This window comes from Neodiprion fabricii, chromosome 1 (genome assembly GCF_021155785.1).
Source record: "Neodiprion fabricii isolate iyNeoFabr1 chromosome 1, iyNeoFabr1.1, whole genome shotgun sequence".
Taxonomy (NCBI): domain Eukaryota; kingdom Metazoa; phylum Arthropoda; class Insecta; order Hymenoptera; family Diprionidae; genus Neodiprion; species Neodiprion fabricii.
Genome location: NC_060239.1, coordinates 30,377,677 through 30,401,712, shown reverse-complemented (window position 1 = coordinate 30,401,712; position 24,036 = coordinate 30,377,677). Strand labels below are relative to the sequence as shown.

Genomic DNA, 24,036 nt, shown 5'->3' with positions numbered 1-24,036 from the left:
TGACCCGCAACTAGACCGGCTACTTTGTCTAAGAACAGGGCCAACTCTCTCTATCTCTCGGACGATGATACAGGTTGGGAAAATTTATTTTTAACTCTGCCGAGTTGACTGGATCTGCCAAGTTCCCCGACTTCTCCAAACCGAGTGACTTACTTGAGAGGTTATTACGAAGGCTCGGAAGATTTAACTCTCATGTAGTTAGAACCACCAAGCCACACAGCGAGACTTCGGGTCACCTGGATCCTGCATTAAGGAGAAAGGTATTCCCGAAATTTCGAGGCAATTTACACGCCGGCATGTGCGTTGTTTTTATTGGACGCCGCTCTCTTTAAACACCGAAGACTGGTGAAGGCGCGTACGTTACAGCTTCCACATACCTGCGCCAATTTCCACGGTATAAGTTTATATTATACTCGTTAACAAACACTTGCAACTAACTACACAACTGCAGCAATATTTTTCTCCAAGTCTTCGTGACTTCAGACGTCTCTGAGTAACTTGAAGTCAATTTGAGTGGCTCGAAATTACTTCGTATACGGTCTCGAGTGACTTGACCCCACTTCAACTCACTTGAATTATTACTTAATCACGGACTTGAGAGATAAACTTGAAAGACCTGTTCGAATAGTATCATCGATTACACTTCGTGTGAAATTATTCGAATTCTTTTTGTAAACTGTTTTTCAAGGTGTATGTCAAACATCGGACATTAATCATTTAGTAACTATTGCAACAAGATACCAATCGCCTCAATTAAAGTTAATTGTTGTAGAGATTAAATGCATCTGGGTACAAACGAAACCGTGTAATTTAGGGGTTGCGATAAATTCCGAAGCACTAGCATTATTTTGAACTATGCTGCGGTTAATGACGCGAGCTAGATTTCTCACTCTGCGGTACATGTGTACGAATTCCTCGTTACTGTAATTAGAAAGTACGATAACTAGAGCCCTTCGCTTTCGGCAAAGGATAATTGGTGATGATCGATTGGCAAGCAAGAGAATGAATTGATTCAGTGCAAAATGTGGTAAAACAGCGAGAGTGAATTCCTTGCTTGCTTTCTTCACTTCCACTTGCTTACATCGGGATATTTCGATCAAGTATAAAAAATACTTACTTGCCTAGTTATATGACTTCCGCTTTTATCCAATTTATTCGACGATTATTATTGCATCGACTTTTACACAGCGCATATGTTTACTGGTGGTTTTCAACGTCGGCGAGTATCGTATCTACGTCATTAGTTCGTGATAATCAAGCACTAAAAGGTCGTGGTTTTTTTCTTAACTGCACAATATTTCACTCATTGAAAATGCTGACAGTTAGTTTTGTTTGTTTCGTGTTCTACCCTCTTGGCACATATATTATTCAGCGATAGAACGATATCTTCAGCGTGCCATTGAATTTGACGCAGCACGCAGTTGGTCGCGGTTATCTTTAACGTCTACACGTCCGTTGGGTTACTCGGATTGCAGAACGTATTTGTCGTACGTTTTTGCAAGATGATCGTTGCTACTCGTGTTTAAAAAATTTGCCAGACTGCACAATTAAAGCTTCAAATAAAAACTCGTGTCTTAAGCAGCAGTTTTTCCTGAAGTTGGACTCACTGCGCAAATTTTTTCTACATTGTTCCACTTCGCAAAGAACATTGTCATTCTCAACGTATATACATATAAAAGGTAAATACGGACATTGTTGCGCAAAAATTGAATATTTTCTTATGATAAATCATCTTATATATTTTTCCTAGCCATGCACGGGCACCAAATAGATCTGCAACTGATCCACGAGTTGTAATTATATGAACTGCAGACGAATATCTCAATCTGAATCTCATAATCCATTCGATATTACCGGCGACTGTTTGACGCTGTAGAACGTCTCATAACTTACTGATAATTAATATCGCATCGTCCGAAGCTCGAACAGCGTGATAAGCGTGATGTTTCTTGTAGCTTACAAGATTACTTCATTATACAAGCTACGCGTCAAATGCTTCATTACTTTTCGCAATGCGTTTTACGTCGCACCTGCGGTCGATACGTCGGCTGATATATTTTGCGATATCTAGTTTTTCGCGAATCTAACAGCCGCCTTGGTGCGAATAATGAGTTCCTTGTTCGTAATGTGTTGTGAACATTTTGTGTTAACATTTTGGGTGCAATCATCGCGACGCTTGCGGTATATCTGATATAAGATAATATCGAGCAACGTTCCTACCGCCATTCTTTCTCCTAGAGATTTCTCCGCCGATCAGGAGAAAGCCGAACTCGATTCCGCTTGACTCGAGTGATCGGCATACAATATCTCACAAGAGTGTATCGTGCTAAACGGGCTTAACTTGAAAACTTCGAGTTGTAGATAATATTACAAACTCTCAGCTCGATTGTGCGTGTAAACGTTTTGTCATTCGCAACTCTATATTTTTCGTACGAGTATTCTATTTTTGTATTCTTAGTTCTGTCGATAGATTCTCATAGTTTTTCCAATTCTTCAAACTGGAAAATGCAAATTTCATTATTAACATTTTCATCATACATGAAACTGAATTCTCATTAAACTCTATGCACCTGGGGGTAATAAACTGGTTATCGAATCAGGTGATAGTTGGAAAAGATTGACGGCAAACAAATTCGCAGACGATTTATCATTGCGTTGAATCACGTTCAGCGAACGGTGAGAGTTTAAAATTTCCGGCATGAAATACAAAAACCCTGAAGGTTATGTCACACATATATACGTCGTAATGATTATCCTCGAGTTAATTACATCTCAAGGCGAAGTAATAACCGCCAGCTGTTATCAGGGGCGTATAACAACCCAATTACGACGAGACGAAAAGTCGTGTGAAAATGTGTTTTCACCACAGTACATACTTTCAGATCCGACGCGTTCGCGGCGAGTATAATTTGTGATCCGAATGCCCCGCGGCTGATTTCCACGGCGTAAACGCCTCGTGTAAACAACAGTTTCGTCACATACGAATGGCTTATTCCGCCACCGGTCCGACACTATCTCCCCATCGTCGTTGAAGCCCGTATCCGCCGGTTATAGCCGTCACCACGAGGCCTCGCGTTATCGTCACGTGGTCGGCGGGACGGTCGGCCATCTCCGAGGAATTCCTTAATTGCCCACCGCCCTGGGGCAAATCGTTTCTGAGTTAACCGGCAACAGGGGCCCTGAGTCCCAGTGGCGGGTTCCCCTCAAGTGAAACGCGTTTCTCGGCAAGTTTCCGTCCATTACGCGTGTTGGTCGCCGGTCAGTCGGTCAGTGGTCAGTGGTCGAGCAGCACATTAAGGAAAAGGAGTTGTTCCGTCTCGATCAGCGTGAGTTCTCTCTCTCTCTCTCTATCTCTCTATCTCTCTATCTCTCTCGCAATCAGCCTTGTCGCACACGCAATCAGCAAAATGACGTTTCTTTGTGCTGCCGACTTGGAGGATAAATCGGAATCTCGGTACTGAGCTCGAAATTGTCGCGCTTCGCTCTAGCTCCTGGTTATCGAAGCTTTTCGCGAGTTTGCGTCGCGGTTCGCACAGTGACTGGAGATCAGGTGAAATTGCGTTGTGTTTCGTTGGAACTCCTGTCCCACCAAGGCTTCTCAAGGACGACTCGACCAGCGACGACGCCTACGTCCTCGAGATCGGCGACGACGCCGGGGGCTTCTCAGTTCATCGTCAGACTGGAATGAAGCAGGCGAGATCTGTGAAGGTGCCTCCGCTATTTTATCGCACTGACGATGTTTCCGCAGCGAGTTTTCGTTATACGCCAACGACGACAACCGGTGTGCAACGCAGTTGCGAAACCTCTGTACATCGCGGCCGTAATCGGTTTGTGAAGTGCTGACGATCGGATCTACAGCTGACGGAATATCGTTCGTTACGATTTAAATTCATTTCCTTGTTACTGTCTGGTGTCCGCCCATTTATGCGGTAGTTTTGCGATCAGCTTAATCCCGTGTTTCGTGAAAATTTATTACAAAGAGAATTTTCTTACCACCGCACGCTCGCATCCTCCGATTATTATGATTTACCAGTTTAATTTTTTTGCACAGTGTTTCGTGCAAAACACACGTCCCCCATTTGCGATAGTTTGAATTAATCGTTGCTTTGCTCCATTCGCAGTGAAATTTACACGACTCCTGAAGGCACCTACGTAATTGTTAATCAAAATTTACCCGAAACTCTGTTACAAATGAAATTTTCACGACTTCGCCGTACGCGTTCTTCTGTCATCGGTATTCATTGTAGCTATCCAAGACACACACACACAGACACACGTGATTACCACTGTCGTTCCAAGCTCAGCTCGAAGCGATGCATTAAGTATGTTCTTGTTCAGCTATAATATACACCAGTGAAAAATCTACATGTATGTAAAAAGTCCAGACGAATGAGCAAAACAACGAAAAAATCCTACCAGTGTACCGTGTCGTAAAGTTTTAAACGTCGCGGTTTAAAAAGATTCCACCGCAGCTCGTTACGACACCGGATCCTCGCGGCTAGATTCTTATCCTTGACCTCCGGTTTGTTTTATGAGTTATTGGTTGCTAATTTTCTCCTTCTTATTTTCATTCTCCTTCCGCGCTCGATACTGAATGATTGTGATTAAGACGGTCGAATATAGTGATTAATCGAATAGTGACGGATAGATACTGAGGTGAGTTTCGTGCTTGGGACTTCGGACACGCGTTCGACACACTGTAACGTAGGATGGCAGACCAGGTGCCTCCTCTCCGAGTCGTCGAAAGCAACGGGCATGCGGACAGCTCCTACGAGATTGATCAGCTCGAGAATGGACTGGCAAGACTCCCGCTAGGAAGTCCTCGGAACAGGGTTCTCAGGTAGTTTGAAACATCTCTTCTCATCTCGTCGACCGAGACGTTTTCCATACCCTTGTCAGTTCGGTTTGAATACGTACGGTCTAATGAACGACCTATTCTGACTGCGCAATTCACTTTCCTTCATAAATTTTTCACTTTTTCTATGTGTGACATTTAACTCTAATCAATCAGACCTCTGCAGACTGACTACCGCAGACTACTCGTGTTAAAATGACCTTTTTGCGAGCACAAATTTCGTCGTCAAGTGCCGACAATTCTCATTAAGTATTCTACTCACGATCACAGAAGCGATGTGTCGGTCAAAGATCTCGAAATGAGATCCGGAATAAGGTAAAAAATTCTTTTTCATTCGTATCTCATTTTACCTCATACGGAGCGCCATGTGCGGCTCGGCGGCCTTACAAGGATGATGGATCATCGACTCGACATGTCACTCTACGCATTACGTGCATAAAGTGGAATTTGCACCTAGTACTACACCTCCTTGTTCCTTATTGATAAAATCGTCTCTCACGCAGTTTTCGAACACTTTTGTCAAGCATATATTATGACCTTAAATTTTTCCACATGGTAATATATGCATAATGAGTGCACGGTTGCGCCAAGGTGAAAACTCAAATCATGAGGCTGTTTTCGTATGCAACAGTCACTGACATGGACGTTGTCTTGTGGTTAGACGCGACCGGTGTTTAGGTGGGAATCGTAAGGTATATCAATCTGACAAAGATTGAAAGATTGAGGGGCAGTCCAAGATCGAAGGTGGAGTTTTGAGGTAACGTTCCCATTCCTGCTTCTTCGACTCAACGAAACGGAATCATGATATTGAATTTTGGAGACCTTACATAAGAACGATTCTAACTTGATAACTAGATACGGTTCGACCTTCTCGTTTTTTCGCTACAGCGATAAAGCACACAATTACAATTTCACTCAATATTACTCAATTTTATTCCCACCAATAATTGTAGTTTATAACTGTCTTTATAATCTGTGATAATCGTCTGAAGCACTTTTGATCGCTTTTGATGTTGCGACGATCGGTTGTAATTGAGCTCGAAAATCAACCGATAGAAAGCACCGTTTCATTGCGTGACACAAACTAATAGACAAGTATTTATAAAATAGACGTTGTAAACAGAAGAGAATGGATTGGAGAAATTTTTTAATTCCACATACGTTATATATTACAGTGTCCTAAAGAAATGTAAAAACAAATGTAAAGAAAATATTCCCGTGGAGCACATTTTCAATTCAATACGCATTTTACCCATTATTCAAACAACGACGAAACGTTAAGTAAGTATGTAATTAAATGCTTATCGTTCGTACGGTTTTTGCAGCTTGGTAAAAGAACAAAGCAAAATATCTTAGTCACGCGCTGCAAGTGCAGAGATTTGGTGAATTTATAGGCCGTGTCACCGAGGTCAATCGGTTGTTGGCTTCGAATGACTTCCACCACACGCGCGGTATCATTCGATGGGTCTCTGCATACGTTCGTACACGCTGCTATCACGTGCTCATCGACTCACAAATAAAAGAATAACAGATAATTTATCAACCATTCTGGAACAGATTGCGGGTAACACAGCAATTTGTATAAATTGTATCGATAAAACTACACAGCTAGATAGTACCTATGATTTTTAAGCTAAAAAACATGTTTCAGTTACTTGATTGATACTCTTGGGTATCGTACTCGTACCGAAAATATCACATTTTATTTTACACGCTTGGTAGGTGAGATAACATGCCATGCGGTGTAAATTAATTACAACAATTTCCAATCTATCGCGGGCCAATCGTCACCTTATACCAATATCTACACTTCTACAACAGAATACAATTTAACGTAGTTAATGTATTGTGTAAAATAATTTTCAACACCCCGTCAGTGCACTGTAATATATGTATGACTATAATAATATTTTTAATCACCTATTATATAAATATGTACATAACCCAATTTTAAAGTGAAGGGTGAGAATTCTCGACCTCGTAGATAATATATTATTGAATCTTGGTGAGCGGTCATAGAAATGTAAAACGTATTTTCGTTAACGTTTCGGCCCGGATATGGGCCCTCCTCAGAACTTGAGGTAAAAAAAAAAAAATTAATCGTTCTGAAGAGGGCCCATATCCGGGCCGAAACGTTAACGAAAATACGTTTTACATTTCTATGACCGCTCACCAAGATTCAATAATATATGTACATAACCCTTGTCTAGCTTTGACGATGAGTGTGACTATAATAATATTTTGAATCACCTGTTATATAAATATGTACATAACCTTTGTCTAGCTTTGACGATGAGTGTCGAGACAATTTGTCACAGCTCTACAGCTATCTGATCTTGATTGTTTCCAATTTTATCACTGTTCGATTGTTTAATAAAAAACATTTCTAATGACGTTTTCTATTATCTCTTGTTACAGGAGAACTAGAAGCCTGAATGCTCCGAGTCCGATCCAACAGTTTGGGCCATGCGGTCGAATAATGAAGAACTCTGCTATGGTCATGTAAGTACACGTATACCCGTAATTTGCATTTCGTAAGTTTCAAGTTTTCGTCAATACTCGTATAGAACCATGCGTCGAATTGTGCTGTATACGGTTGGCACTATTGCTTCAATATCGAACTATTTTACACCCATCGAATAAAGATAACTCGGTCGTTCCACAATTCTATTTAATACGCTGCAGGATTCATAAATCTTCATGTCGTTTCAATTTGCCTGAAAACAATCACGTCATAGATCGAAAAACAATCGGTTATTCCTGTTAACTGCAAAACGAGACGCGGAAAAAGAACCTTTGAATTTACGCGCAGGACAGTAATTATATACAGTAAGAACTTTTTGATTTTGTGTAGTTTGAAATCTGTAAGGACTCGTGCGAATTTTACTGGAGCTCATCAAAATTCACATGAATTTCATTCCAAAAAAGAAAATTTCCGACAGCTTCACGCATCATGGTGCAAATTTTGCAAGAATACTTACGAACTTTAATTGAATCAAGGATGTGTGAAATTAAAACTAAAAACTAAAAAAATACTCGAAATTTTGAAAAGTAAAAATTACAGGAATCGCGACGAGAAATAGTTACGTTGACAAATGTTCTTTGAAATTTTGAAGTACCAATAATTTATAAATTGTTTTTTTTTTTTTTTTTATATTTGTGCGCAACCATGTAATTTTTTTGACGATTCTCCATCCGGAGTCAAGTCGTTACAGACATTTTGCGTATCGCTACGGTTCACCGCAATGAGCGCAAAGCGAGAAGAAAAGCAAAGAACTTAGCAATTCCACGACACATTTTATCGCAATCACAGTATTCGACGATGCGTGTAAAAGTATATCAATTTTCAAGTGAGTGCGTTTATAATATTGTCGCGTGGGCTTATCATCGATATTAGATGCGTGTATGTGTAGCAGTATTAACAAGGCGAAGCGATTCCGCGTTTTCTTCAAGACCTGCAACGAGTATACGGAGGCGCATGCGCGATACCGAGTTGTTTGACATTAAAAAAGTGTGACTTAATTCATCGGACGCGACAGTAGGGCCACGACTCTCGTTGGTGAACGACATGGTGGGGACGCCGTCTGTCAGGTGGGCAATTCATGATATCCTGACTTTTGACCGTGCACGTCAAACGGACAGCTTTTGCAACGGTGCACCGGAACGAGACTCGACAACACCTCGTTTCGCTCATTTCAGTGCATTTAATGCAACGTTGGTATTCATGAACGAAAATAAAACAAAAAATAAAATAAAACGAACGACGAAAGACGTAATGATCAAAAAGAAAAAAAGCTGACCACTTTATGTAACAGATAACATTGTGCCTACTGACCAAATTTTAATATCTTGTGTGATTTCTTTATACCGGCTATTGCGCTTTATTTCCGTAACTGACTATGGGATTCACGCAAAATGCACAGTCAACAGGCGTGAGTTTACGAACACAGTTGTTTTCATCCTCTTTTCGTGCTTTTCTTGCCGTAGGACGGGTGATAGAAAATAGCTGAATGATTAGAGGTCAGCGAATATACGGTAAAAAAGAAGCATTACTTCACTATCAAATTCCGTGAACATTTTTATTTAATCTTGTGAACTCTCGGCTGCGAGTACAATATAGACACATGTTTGAAAGTCTTCTCCAATCACTTTTTTTGTGATTGAACACCTCCGATCGACACTCTCAACACGATTTCACTCGCATTCTTCCATAATTTATGTGTACCGTGTCTGGCGTCCTTGTGTCGACATTTGCCCAAAGCTATATCGCAAATATTTATATCAAATAAATATTTTACATCGCCTTGCGCGCTGCAGCAATACGCAAACTTTACTCTATGTATTATGTACGTTCATTCGGAGTCAAGCGTTTTCCGTTCGATCCTAAACCTATAAATAATGAAATAATATCACTCGTGTGATAATATTACACCGATGGTGGTCAAATCGATTCACAGTTGCCGCGCGTAATCGTAACAAACGCAAGGCTGTTGCGAATCTGCAAGGCTCGTTCGCGAATCGACCGGCGTCAACTTGCCGAACTGCCATATTTCTAGAAATCAATTTTTTGATTCGCTCGAAAAACAAGTTTTCAGCCAAAGTATGTACCTATTGAAATTCGAAAACCGTCCCGGGGAATCGCAACCGATCGTTTAGACACGTTCTTTACCGCAGTGCAAGTGTCCTTCGAAGCTCGAAGGCCTCCGCATCTATCCATCATTGATTATAACAACGTTATTTATGTGAAAGTAATGATGAGTAATGGTTAAGTGCTGTTATAATCGTGTGCCGCATGAGTACTTTTTCTGCGGGAAAGCTCAGGGCTGAAACGGTGTTGTGACATCGAACGTAACGAGGTACCTGTAATATTCGTATAATACTTCGCTTGAAAAATGTGTAATCGTTCGAAATGTCGAGTCATTTGACGATTTTCACGGGTTCGGATCCCTGTAGCTTTGTAATCGATGATACGAAATTGAAATACTAGTAATTAGCAAGGTGAATCCGGCCAATGTAGAAACCTACAATTGAAAACATTGATAATTGATCTGACTTTTTCAAAAAACCAAAAAATGAAACAGTAGTTGACAGTTTGACATAAGTATAATTGATCACTGCGAAGAATTTCTAAATTGTTTCGCAAGAGGATGATGTTTCGTTAATTTTAATGATTCTTACACTAATCGCGAAGAATTTTGTCAATTTGCGAAGAGAATACATCAAAGGTTGAATGAATTATTTACTGAAATTATCGATGAATTAAATTTATCTATAATATTACAGTCATAACGCATGCGAGACAAACAAATATCAATCGCTCTTAGGTTTCAAGGATATTGTGCGGCTGATTGACGTCTGGCAAATTGTGTGCTCATTAATGTAATGCGAGGTTCATTAATGGCAGTAATTCATGTAAGAAACGCTCTATAGTAGGATACGCTCTGATCAGCCAAGATACCCTGTCAAATTCTATTAATTATTTGCAATTATGTACGTTTTTCAAGGCGAACGCCTTCGTCATAAGTTTCATTAATTATAAATTTAACTTCATTACTTTACCGTACCACAAAAATATTAACTTAACAGATACTATACCGCTAAACATAATTTAAAAAGAAACGAAAAATAGTAGCGAAATTTTCTTTTCACAGCCAGATTTTTCCAATTCTCATTCGACGAGCAAATTTATTGTACGACTATCTGGCAGTGTGGTATCGTAAAATAAAATTTCTTGCCCAAGATCATCGGGCAATAGATTATTATGCGTCGGTAATTGGGTGTTAAGTCTTGTCCAGCAAGTCTAACACGTGTACATAATCGATTTGAGAAATTGTCACTATTTCCTGTTTGAATATTCCAGAATAGTTCTTCCCAAGTTTTCTCGTGTGGTGAATTTGCTTTGAAAGCTCGAGCTTTCTAACGGCCTACATATTTTACAGTCATTATCTTGTAGTTCATTATGATAATATTCCAAATATTCATAATCTTTTTATACGGTCGAGAATGCCGCTTGAATCGCTCAACGAAACGTTTCACAATAAGCCCGGTAATAAGCCACTGACTTATCGTGAGCAGCTCTATACTTGCTTTAAACAATACCAAAAGAAGCATAGATTATGTCATCGCTGTCAATTGAAGACTGTTAATGACAATGCAACTGGTAACAGGCGAAACACTTCCAACGGAAGAAAGAGACGAAACGTTACTTATAACAAATTTTCTTCTTGTCTCTTTCTTTGACTTATTATTCCGCGTGAATTTGCATTTGTATTAATAACTAGATTAAACAAACCCGTTTCATTCATTCATGCATTCATTTCAGACAGTATATCGATACTCACTGCAGCTTTATTCTCTGCTACACTGAGACAGAAAATACAAAAAGAAATTGGTTTCCTATTCGACTCGATTCGATTTTGTTTTATTTTGACGTACTTCGAGTTTTCACTGGTCAATATTACGTATGTAACGTTACGTGCGCCCATGAATTATGTATTTGTCACATGGTAGAATTATACCTTAGAATCGTTGACGTGCGCTTAGAAGTCGAGTATATATGTGGTGACGTAAGTTCACGCGGTGACAACGCACTTGTCATAATCCAGCGGTGCGTTGGTATCAAAAAAAGCAGGGGAGAAATAAATTCGAGAAAAAAGAGGAAATTTATTCCGCTTATTGTCCGCTAGCTGCTTCACCGGAAACCGCCACGTGACCATAAGTATCCAACTTGTCACGCACATTGGTAGTCAATATTATGTAATAGCAGACTCATCGCGTTCACATTTCATTACAATAAACCTGAATTAATTTCAAGCGTCGTACACCCGATTGAACATACATCGGATTCTTTCTGGAATTATATTCGCTTGCCTCGTAATTTCATTGATCTAATAATCGGAACGATTTTCAGGACCATCCAGGACCCCGCGTCTCAGAGGCTGACGTGGTACAAGCCACCGTTAACGGTGCTCGTCATCAAGAAGGTCCGCGACTCGTCAGTTTTGCCACCTTTCGTTCAACTGGTTACATGGCTGATCGAGGTAAGCCGGAAATTCTTTCTTTTCTTCCTTAACTTGTTCGGTCGATGCTTATCCGAGATCTGGCTTCAGAGACCAAAGATTTATTCGTATATACTTCCCCTTTGAATTTTTACCCCTTTGCCGTTCCATGTGTTTCATGGTGCTCATTTCCGTGGTTAAGATAGCGTTGCAAAATTTATCCTACTCTCTGCGTGGAAAAAAAGGAGTCGTTACTTGTCGGCGTCTAATCTAGCCAAGTCTTAAAGTTTAGGATATAATAAAAGAATGAAGATATGAGATTTCAAGTCTATAAGGGGAATAAGTTTATTTTTTATGTATTATTTATAATTTTCAAGTCAATCTGTGCTGTTGTTTGAAAACTATAACGAAGTTGAATATTTTATTTGCCAATCACGAAACATTAATTATCTGCCAATTAATGCAAACTCTGTATTCTTTTAGGAGAAACGGATGGTGGTTTTCGTCGAAGCATCCGTCCTGGAGGATCCCGCCTTAGCGCGGGACCCCAGGTTCCAAGGTGTTCGAGACAGACTTCAAACTTTCCGAGACGGCACAGACGATCTTCAGGTTCTTAAATTTGTTGTAATAACCCTACGAGAGATGATATCCCGATGCCTGTGTAGTTGATATTTAAGTGAACCTAATTCGATACGTTCGTATGTCTTTTCTGGATCTTTCTTTAAGCATTTATTCTCTCAAACGTTTGGCGTTTCACATGTTTCGCCCTGGAGTAGTTCACTGTAACCTCGATGAAACGTTAATTACAATATTTCTCGGATTTTAAAGAGATTCTCTGCAGGACCGTATCGACTTCATCGTCTGCCTTGGTGGTGATGGGACCCTCCTCTACGCCAGCCTCCTATTTCAACAGTCCGTACCGCCTGTGATGGCCTTTCACTTGGGTTCCTTGGGTTTTCTTACACCCTTCGAGTTCGACAACTTTCAGGAGCAAGTCACCAACGTCCTAGAAGGTCAGTACTCACCAACGAATATTCGCCCGTATTATACCTATTCACGTCTATTTTCATTCCCGTTCCTTACCCAGCATCCTACTCTTCTGCAGAGCGTCCCGATTCCCGTCAATATTCAAGCCGTAGTTGCGGCACTTCGTACAAGATTCAAACCGAGAAAGCTGCCCAGAAAGATTCGTGCAAAGTTATAAATAATCGGCGTGAATCGGAGGTGAAAATCGATACATCAGAAATTTACTGTTCATGGGATGGCAACAGGTGTCAGCGACACTTTAACGTACCTCTGCTGACTTCTTTCGACATTGAAGAGTCCACGGGTGAATTTTTAGAGAGCGATAAAATCGCCGGAAGTGAATCCAACCCGTTGTTTGAGATTAAGAATCGCCGATCTGACGTACCTGATGAGCTCACGAGAGTAAACGTCTTGGGTGAAAACACGTCAGACTTCGATCATCGGGTCACGAATATGATCTCACAATCAGAGAAGTCACTCGTTTCCGATGAAAATTATCGGACACGTCTTGATCGCGCAACGAATGAGAATTGTAGTACGGTTATTTCTGATGTACCTGTAATACGGCAGTCTGATCGATAATACGGGCTTCCCGGTTAAATTAGTGTTGACAAAATATGATAACAAGCGAAAAAACAGATTCACCATCACTGCGTGTTACGTACTACTATTCATCGTTTCATTACATATCCCTTACCAAGATCGTCGTTGACGTTACCAATTTGCTTTGATCAAACATCGGCGGATGAGAATTTGCGCCAGGCTGCATTGGCGAGTAAATATTGTTGGAAAAGATTATTGCTGTAACCGTGTTACATTTTAAGAAATGATTTGCCTGTCGATTCAACCATATCAGTATAACTAAATTTGCGATAAATTGGCTCAACTCTGTTTGAATTTTTATCAGGTCATGCGGCGCTGACTCTGAGGAGCCGTCTTCGTTGCATAATCATACGCAAGGGCGAGGAGGGACAACCGGCAAAACCACCGACGAACCTTCTGGTACTGAACGAGGTGGTAGTCGACCGAGGTCCCTCGCCTTACCTCTCGAATATCGACTTGTTCATCGACGGCAAACACGTTACCAGCGTCCAAGGAGATGGTCTGATCGTTAGCACGCCCACGGGGTCAACGGCGTACGCTGTTGCTGCCGGGGCCAGCATGATTCACCCCTCGGTACCGGCTATCATGGTCACCCCTATTTGTCCGCACTCTCTGTCCTTCAGGCCAATCGTTGTTCCGGCTGGAGTCGAACTCAAGGTATCTCAGTCCGCACGAGAGGAGAACGATTTCTTGTTTTCTTGCCCAGGAGTATCGTCATAGCATATTCTCATTATAGAGGTTCGATACATTGATAATATTTTCTTGGTTTTTCCAATTTTATTCCTATTTACTACTGCTTGAGGTGAGGTTTAGTCGTCACAAAAGTATAAACGAATAGAATATCAAGTTTTTTCGTAAACATAGGGAACATGTAATATCAACATTTTTTTCACTTCATTAGATGCTTCGCAACCTTCCGGTGTAAGAAAGAAAATTTTCAAACACTGACGTTGCATACAGTACATGCATAGCCAAAATTGCATAGTCGTGTATAAATTGCTTCTCCTGGGCAGGATTATCAAATTAACATAAAGTAACAAAAAAAAAAAAAAATTTCCATGCTAACGAACATATGATGTACTTTTTATTTTTGTATATTTTTTTTTTTTTGTTATGCTTATTTGTTAATTCTAAATCAAGAATTCACTGATATAATCTAACAATTGGATGTTGTCGAACAAGTCTAGCTTCTATTAGCTAAGAAAATCAGTTGTTCCGCACCTTTTGTCAAGATTAGTTGAGTCGAAATTTATTATTTTTGTGTCAAAGTTATCTTTACACGAATAGACAAAGAAAGCGATTAATAGATGTGAACTATGATGATGATAGATATCCGTGTCACCGGACAGCAGAAATACGTCTTGGGTATCGTTTGATGGAAGAAATCGTCAGGAGCTTTTCCACGGAGACAGGTAAATGAATATATTATTAGGACGAAATTTTAACAGGTAGTATTTATCGTTTTCAGATAATGGCCAACAGCGAGGCTCGCAGTACAGCCTACGTCTCCTTCGACGGACGTAACCAGCAAGAGCTTCGCGTTGGGGATAGGTTTGTCCCAAAAGATATACTTTTTTTTATATCTTGTCACATATCACTTTTCCATCCTCAATTTGTTCAGCCAAATATTCGATTCATGGGTGTGGTCATGTAATTTTTCCAATATACCGTGGTCACACTACTAAATCCGTTCGTAATATATCCGTGACAAAGTTTTTTATCAAGATTTTTTCGACATTTTCACTGTATAAAATCTATCACTGTTCACTCTACACAAATGCCATTTTTTTCTTCTCTTTGTTGAATATTTTTTCATTGTATGTTACTAATGTTACAACGAGACGTGGGCTGTCAAGACTGCTGTGCAACGTTGATGTGCTGGTGATGGTGACCTTAGTTATTAATCTCATACACTGGAATAAAAAATATTGCGTACCATATACTATCCCTGAGTAACTTTATGGTGAAGGGGAAATGTTAACCATGGGATGGTGATGGTGATATATTTATTAAATAAGACTACTAGCTTCATTTGAGAAGACATATGGAGGAAGATGAATGTTGTCATAGATTAAAATTGGGAAATGAAATTCAGAGTTTTACAAAATTTTTGAAGTGTATTCATAATATGAAAAATCGAATTATGGTGCTATTAACTGAAAGGATTGTCAAATATGCTTAGGATTATTTTGTCTCAAGCATAAAATACACTTTAAATACTGTAATATTACATGAACAATATGAATTCTTACCAAGGTATTTTGCTGTCCAACAGCTTGAGAGTAACAACTTCAATTTATCCGGTACCCAGCATCTGTGCAGCTGATCAAATCACCGACTGGTTTGATTCTCTGGCGGAATGCTTACATTGGAATGTCAGGAAACGACAGAAACACTTGGATGAACTCAGCGATCTGACGCATTCCTCCAGCAACGACACTTTGGATTCGCTTGATCGCGACAGCTAGGCGTCATGCATTTTTCTTCTCAATTGTCTGATGTAATACGCTGTTCAATTTTAAGATGAACTTCTTAAGATGTTCAGATTCTTCTCAAACATCCCTTAATCAATTTTCTTTTAGATAGCACGATCGTACACAACGCTGGTCTGATGAATGAATGCGGCGAAGTATATCTGGTTTATTCGAATCTCTTGCCAAATGAGGTTCGACTGCTCACGGATGGTAAAGCGGACCAACTTATCGCCAGATTCGATTGAATATACAATATGATACTGATTAAGTTTAGGATATACAAAACAGAGAAACAAAATGAAAATAATGATGTAACGCTTGTTTAATCGATTTTGATCTGTCAGAACATGGTCAAACAAATATCGTGATTAGAGGGAGATACTAAGTAAGTTAACTATCGCGAAAGCTCAGCATTAAAGCGAACCAAGACAATATATGGACTTTATAAATGCCACTTACTATTACTGTATAACAAATTCGATTGCAATGCGCATGAAGTGTTGCTTAAAACTGTTCACTATTTTTAAGAACCCTAACTTATATCGCATGCATAGAATAACATGTAAGTGTAGATCGGTAGAGGATATTTTTTTATTTATTTAAGCATTAAAACATTGAATTAGTTAATGAGGAATGAAAAATTACAAAACCAGCAGCGACTGGGTCACAGCCAAATCATCCCTGACACTTTTCACAGTTTGCATGTCCCCAATATTTGACGTTGTTGTCATGAACCGTATGTTTTATTACTAGGAAATTTTGTTGGGCACATGCAATGGTTTTACGTATACATGTACATGAATATATACCAATTTACTGTAGAATTTGATCATTACTGAGATAAAACGGTGCATCTAGACCAATTTGTTGTAAATTTTGAACGAATCTTACCATTAATCATTGTTTTCAATAAAAATTACTTTTGTACAAATATTCGAAAGTTATTATTCAATCGAAACCCTCAATCTATTTAATAAGGATCGGAGTGTTATTACCTCATTTCGTCTGATTTCGGGGGTGGAGAACGTGTGATGAGTGGGAACTTTGAGGATTGTCAACTAAGCTACAGGCGATTGGTCGTCAATAGCACAGCTTCGAAGCCAAAATGCTGCATATTATATTCTAACTGTAAAAAGAGAAATTATCTCCGTGGAAGAAGTATTTATCGCGCAAGCATACGAAAGAATTTTAAACAACATTGAAATCTATAGATCCATTCGCAAAATTGACTAGTTAATATATACGAGAGATATCTTATCTGAAGTGCTTCAAAATGACCCCATTTTGGAGTAAAGGAATCCAAAGGGGTGTGCCTCACTTTTCACGATTTTTGAGTCAGTAACCTTCAGTACGGAAATCGATGATCGCAGCGTATTGGGACTGCGCCCAATCGATTTCTCTCGCAAAATTACGTCGAAATAGTGCATGAAAGAATTCATTCCAGCACTTTTCAAAATCGCGAAAATTTTCGCCAAAAACACAAAGGGGTTAGCCTTACTTTTTTTTTGGGCAAAAAACTTTTGGTCTCAGATTCGATCTGAATGACCCTTATCCGACCAATTGGATCCTCAGGAACTCAGAAATCGCAGCGAAAAGAGCGTAGGCCCAACAGGAGAGAAATGGCGAGCGAAAAAGCACTTGCTGAAAAATGTCGAAAATTCAGGCTCTGGTTTTTTGGCTGTAAGTTTCGATGCGTTGATCGCAGCGTATTGAGACTGCGCCCAATCGATTTCTCTCGCAAAATTACGTCGATATAGTGCGCCAAAGAATTGATTCCAGCACTTTTCAAAATCGCGAAAATTTTCGCCAAAAACACAAAGGGGTTAGCCTTACTTTTTTTTTGGGCAAAAAACTTTTGGTCTCAGATTCGATCTGAATGACCCTTATCCGACCAATTGGATCCTCAGGAACTCAGAAATCGCAGCGAAAAGAGCGTAGGCCCAACAGGAGAGAAATGGCGAGCAAAAAAGCACCTGCTGAAAAACGTCGAAAACACAGGATCTCGTTTTTTGCTGTAACTTTTGATCCGTCGATCGCAGCGTATTGGGACTGCGCCCAATCGATTTCTCTCGCAAAATTACGTCGATATAGTGCGCCAAAGAATTGATTTCAGCACTTTTCAAAATCGCGAAAATTTTCGCCAAAAACACAAAGGGGTTAGCCTTACTTTTTTTTTGGGCAAAAAACTTTTGGTCTCAGATTCGATCTGAATGACCCTTATCCGACCAATTGGATCCTCAGGAACTCAGAAATCGCAGCGAAAAGAGCGTAGGCCCAACAGGAGAGAAATGGCGAGCAAAAAAGCACCTGCTGAAAAACGTCGAAAACACAGGATCTCGTTTTTTGCTGTAACTTTTGATCCGTCGATCGCAGCGTATTGGGACTGCGCCCAATCGATTTCTCTCGCAAAATTACGTCGATATAGTGCGCCTAAGAATTGATTTCAGCACTTTTCAAAATCGCGAAAATTTTCGCCAAAAACACAAAGGGGTTAGCCTTACTTTTTTTTTGGGCAAAAAACTTTTGGTCTCAGATTCGATCTGAATGACCCTTATCCGACCAATTGGATCCTCAGAAACTCAGAAATCGCAGCGAAAAGAGCGTAGGACCAACAGGAGAGAAATGGCGACCAAAAAAGCACCTGCTGAAAAACGTCGAAAACACAGGATCTCGTTTTTTGCTGTAACTTTTGATCCGTTGATCGCAGCGTATTGGGACTGCGCCCAATCGATTCCTCTCGCAGAATTACGTCGGAATAGTGCATGAAAGAGTTTATTCCAGCACCTTTCAAAATCGCGATAATTTTCGCCAAAAACACAAAGGGGTTAGCCTTACTTTTTTTTTGGGCAAAAAACTTTTGGTCTCAGATTCGATCTGAATGACCCTTATCCGACCAATTGGATCCTTAGGAACTCAGAAATCGCAGCGAAAAGAGCGTAGGACCAACAGGAGAGAAATGGCGAGCAAAAAAGCACCTGCTGAAAAACGTCGAAAACACAGGATCTCGTTTTTTGCTGTAACTTTTGATCCGTCAATCGCAGCGTATTGGGACTGCGCCCAATCGATTTCTCTCGCAAAATTACGTCGGAATAGTGCATGAAAGAGTTCATTCCACCACTTTTCAAAATCGCGATAATTTTCGCCAAAAACACAAAGGGGTTAGCCTTACTTTTTTTTTGGGCAAAAAACTTTCGGTCTCAGATTCGATCTGAATGACCCTTATCCGACCAATTAGATCCTCAGGAACTCAGAAATCGCAGCGAAAAGAGCGTAGGACCAACAGGAGAGGAATAGCGAGCGAAAAAGCACTTGCTGAAAAATGTCGAAAATTCAGGCTCTGGTTTTTTGGCTGTAAGTTTCGATGCGTTGATCGCAGCGTATTGAGACTGCGCCCAATCAATTTCTCTCGCAAAATTACGTCGATATAGTGCGCCAAAGAATTGATTCCAGCACTTTTCAAAATCGCGAAAATTTTCGCCAAAAACACAAAGGGGTTAGCCTTACTTTTTTTTTGGGCAAAAAACTTTTGGTCTCAGATTCGATCTGAATGACCCTTATCCGACCAATTGGATCCTCAGGAACTCAGAAATCGCAGCGAAAAGAGCGTAGGCCCAACAGGAGAGAAATGGCGAGCAAAAAAGCACCTGCTGAAAAACGTCGAAAACACAGGATCTCGTTTTTTGCTGTAACTTTTGATCCGTCGATCGCAGCGTATTGGGACTGCGCCCAATCGATTTCTCTCGCAAAATTACGTCGATATAGTGCGCCAAAGAATTGATTTCAGCACTTTTCAAAATCGCGAAAATTTTCGCCAAAAACACAAAGGGGTTAGCCTTACTTTTTTTTTGGGCAAAAAACTTTTGGTCTCAGATTCGATCTGAATGACCCTTATCCGACCAATTGGATCCTCAGGAACTCAGAAATCGCAGCGAAAAGAGCGTAGGCCCAACAGGAGAGAAATGGCGAGCAAAAAAGCACCTGCTGAAAAACGTCGAAAACACAGGATCTCGTTTTTTGCTGTAACTTTTGATCCGTCGATCGCAGCGTATTGGGACTGCGCCCAATCGATTTCTCTCGCAAAATTACGTCGATATAGTGCGCCAAAGAATTGATTTCAGCACTTTTCAAAATCGCGAAAATTTTCGCCAAAAACACAAAGGGGTTAGCCTTACTTTTTTTTTGGGCAAAAAACTTTTGGTCTCAGATTCGATCTGAATGACCCTTATCCGACCAATTGGATCCTCAGGAACTCAGAAATCGCAGCGAAAAGAGCGTAGGACCAACAGGAGAGAAATGGCGAGCAAAAAAGCACCTGCTGAAAAACGTCGAAAACACAGGATCTCGTTTTTTGCTGTAACTTTTGATCCGTCGATCGCAGCGTATTGGGACTGCGCCCAATCGATTTCTCTCGCAAAATTACGTCGGAATAGTGCATGAAAGAGTTCATTCCACCACTTTTCAAAATCGCGATAATTTTCGCCAAAAACACAAAGGGGTTAGCCTTACTTTTTTTTTGGGCAAAAAACTTTCGGTCTCAGATTCGATCTGAATGACCCTTATCCGACCAATTAGATCCTCAGGAACTCAGAAATCGCAGCGAAAAGAGCGTAGGACCAACAGGAGAGGAATAGCGAGCGAAAAAGCACTTGCTGAAAAATGTCGAAAATTCAGGCTCTGGTTTTTTGGCTGTAAGTTTCGATGCGTTGATCGCAGCGTATTGAGACTGCGCCCAATCAATTTCTCTCGCAAAATTACGTCGATATAGTGCGCCAAAGAATTGATTCCAGCACTTTTCAAAATCGCGAAAATTTTCGCCAAAAACACAAAGGGGTTAGCCTTACTTTTTTTTTGGGCAAAAAACTTTTGGTCTCAGATTCGATCTGAATGACCCTTATCCAACCAATTGGATCCTCAGGAACTCAGAAATCGCAGCGCAAAGAGCGTAGGCCCAACAGGAGAGAAATGGCGAGCAAAAAAGCACCTGCTGAAAAACGTCGAAAACACAGGATCTCGTTTTTTGCTGTAACTTTTGATCCGTCGATCGCAGCGTATTGGGACTGCGCCCAATCGATTTCTCTCGCAAAATTACGTCGGAATAGTGCATGAAAGAATTCATTCCAGCACTTTTCAAAATCGCGAAAATTTTCGCCAAAAACACAAAGGGGTTAGCCTTACTTTTTTTTTGGGCAAAAAACTTTTGGTCTCAGATTCGATCTGAATGACCCTTATCCGACCAATTGGATCCTCAGGAACTCAGAAATCGCAGCGAAAAGAGCGTAGGCCCAACAGGAGAGAAATGGCGAGCAAAAAAGCACCTGCTGAAAAACGTCGAAAACACAGGATCTCGTTTTTTGCTGTAACTTTTGATCCGTCGATCGCAGCGTATTGGGACTGCGCCCAATCGATTTCTCTCGCAAAATTACGTCGATATAGTGCGCCAAAGAATTGATTTCAGCACTTTTCAAAATCGCGAAAATTTTCGCCAAAAACACAAAGGGGTTAGCCTTACTTTTTTTTTGGGCAAAAAACTTTTGGTCTCAGATTCGATCTGAATGACCCTTATCCGACCAATTGGATCCTCAGGAACTCAGAAATCGCAGCGAAAAGAGCGTAGGACCAACAGGAGAGAAATGGCGACCAAAAAAGCACCTGCTGAAAAACGTCGAAAACACAGGATCTCGTTTTTTGCTGTAACTTTTGATCCGTTGATCGCAGCGTATTGGGACTGCGCCCAATCGATTCCTCTCGCAAAATTACGTCGGAATAGTGCATGAAAGAGTTTATTCCAGCACCTTTCAAAATCGCGATAATTTTCGCCAAAAACACAAAGGGGTTAGCCTTACTTTTTTTTTGGGCAAAAAACTTTTGGTCTCAGATTCGATCTGAATGACCCTTATCCGACCAATTGGATCCTCAGGAACTCAGAAATCGCAGCGAAAAGAGCGTAGGACCAACAGGAGAGAAATGGCGAGCAAAAAAGCACCTGCTGAAAAACGTCGAAAACACAGGATCTCGTTTTTTGCTGTAACTTTTGATCCGTCGATCGCAGCGTATTGGGACTGCGCCCAATCGATTCCTCTCGCAAAATTACGTCGGAATAGTGCATGAAAGAGTTTATTCCAGCACCTTTCAAAATCGCGATAATTTTCGCCAAAAACACAAAGGGGTTAGCCTTACTTTTTTTTTGGGCAAAAAACTTTTGGTCTCAGATTCGATCTGAATGACCCTTATCCGACCAATTGGATCCTCAGGAACTCAGAAATCGCAGCGAAAAGAGCGTAGGACCAACAGGAGAGAAATGGCGAGCAAAAAAGCACCTGCTGAAAAACGTCGAAAACACAGGATCTCGTTTTTTGCTGTAACTTTTGATCCGTCGATCGCAGCGTATTGGGACTGCGCCCAATCGATTCCTCTCGCAAAATTACGTCGGAATAGTGCATAAAAGAATTCATTCCACCACTTTTCAAAATCGCGATAATTTTCGCCAAAAACACAAAGGGGTTAGCCTTACTTTTTTTTTGGGCAAAAAACTTTCGGTCTCAGATTCGATCTGAATGACCCTTATCCGACCAATTAGATCCTCAGGAACTCAGAAATCGCAGCGAAAAGAGCGTAGGACCAACAGGAGAGGAATAGCGAGCGAAAAAGCACTTGCTGAAAAATGTCGAAAATTCAGGCTCTGGTTTTTTGGCTGTAAGTTTCGATGCGTTGATCGCAGCGTATTGAGACTGCGCCCAATCAATTTCTCTCGCAAAATTACGTCGATATAGTGCGCCAAAGAATTGATTCCAGCACTTTTCAAAATCGCGAAAATTTTCGCCAAAAACACAAAGGGGTTAGCCTTACTTTTTTTTTGGGCAAAAAACTTTTGGTCTCAGATTCGATCTGAATGACCCTTATCCAACCAATTGGATCCTCAGGAACTCAGAAATCGCAGCGCAAAGAGCGTAGGCCCAACAGGAGAGAAATGGCGAGCAAAAAAGCACCTGCTGAAAAACGTCGAAAACACAGGATCTCGTTTTTTGCTGTAACTTTTGATCCGTCGATCGCAGCGTATTGGGACTGCGCCCAATCGATTTCTCTCGCAAAATTACGTCGGAATAGTGCATGAAAGAATTCATTCCAGCACTTTTCAAAATCGCGAAAATTTTCGCCAAAAACACAAAGGGGTTAGCCTTACTTTTTTTTTGGGCAAAAAACTTTTGGTCTCAGATTCGATCTGAATGACCCTTATCCGACCAATTGGATCCTCAGGAACTCAGAAATCGCAGCGAAAAGAGCGTAGGCCCAACAGGAGAGAAATGGCGAGCAAAAAAGCACCTGCTGAAAAACGTCGAAAACACAGGATCTCGTTTTTTGCTGTAACTTTTGATCCGTCGATCGCAGCGTATTGGGACTGCGCCCAATCGATTTCTCTCGCAAAATTACGTCGATATAGTGCGCCAAAGAATTGATTTCAGCACTTTTCAAAATCGCGAAAATTTTCGCCAAAAACACAAAGGGGTTAGCCTTACTTTTTTTTTGGGCAAAAAACTTTTGGTCTCAGATTCGATCTGAATGACCCTTATCCGACCAATTGGATCCTCAGGAACTCAGAAATCGCAGCGAAAAGAGCGTAGGACCAACAGGAGAGAAATGGCGACCAAAAAAGCACCTGCTGAAAAACGTCGAAAACACAGGATCTCGTTTTTTGCTGTAACTTTTGATCCGTTGATCGCAGCGTATTGGGACTGCGCCCAATCGATTCCTCTCGCAAAATTACGTCGGAATAGTGCATGAAAGAGTTTATTCCAGCACCTTTCAAAATCGCGATAATTTTCGCCAAAAACACAAAGGGGTTAGCCTTACTTTTTTTTTGGGCAAAAAACTTTTGGTCTCAGATTCGATCTGAATGACCCTTATCCGACCAATTGGATCCTCAGGAACTCAGAAATCGCAGCGAAAAGAGCGTAGGACCAACAGGAGAGAAATGGCGAGCAAAAAAGCACCTGCTGAAAAACGTCGAAAACACAGGATCTCGTTTTTTGCTGTAACTTTTGATCCGTCGATCGCAGCGTATTGGGACTGCGCCCAATCGATT

General features: G+C 40.7%; 1 protein-coding gene across 16 annotated transcripts in view; it reads left to right on the top strand.

Moving 5' to 3' along the window:
• LOC124175297 (NAD kinase-like) overlaps positions 1-16,889 on the top strand; it is a 36,543-nt gene extending 19,654 nt beyond the window's left edge. For 7 of the 16 annotated variants that reach the window (XM_046555457.1, XM_046555387.1, XM_046555473.1 and 4 more), the window contains exons 2-9: positions 7,274-7,357; positions 11,766-11,895; positions 12,337-12,462; positions 12,695-12,866; positions 13,787-14,139; positions 14,812-14,894; positions 15,758-15,982; positions 16,065-16,889. In XM_046555457.1, coding sequence (XP_046411413.1) covers positions 7,274-7,357; positions 11,766-11,895; positions 12,337-12,462; positions 12,695-12,866; positions 13,787-14,139; positions 14,812-14,894; positions 15,758-15,950 — 1,141 coding nt within the window. In that variant the 3' untranslated portion in view covers positions 15,951-15,982; positions 16,065-16,889. Of the gene's footprint in view, positions 1-1,419; positions 1,680-2,922; positions 3,327-3,574; positions 3,872-4,609; positions 4,841-7,273; positions 7,358-8,384; positions 8,447-11,765; positions 11,896-12,336; positions 12,463-12,694; positions 12,867-13,786; positions 14,140-14,811; positions 14,895-14,950; positions 15,034-15,757; positions 15,983-16,064 lie in introns of those variants that run through there. The other 9 variants (XM_046555439.1, XM_046555447.1, XM_046555432.1 and 6 more) reach the window with 9 other exon arrangements.
• The last annotated feature ends 7,147 nt before the right edge of the window (positions 16,890-24,036 follow it).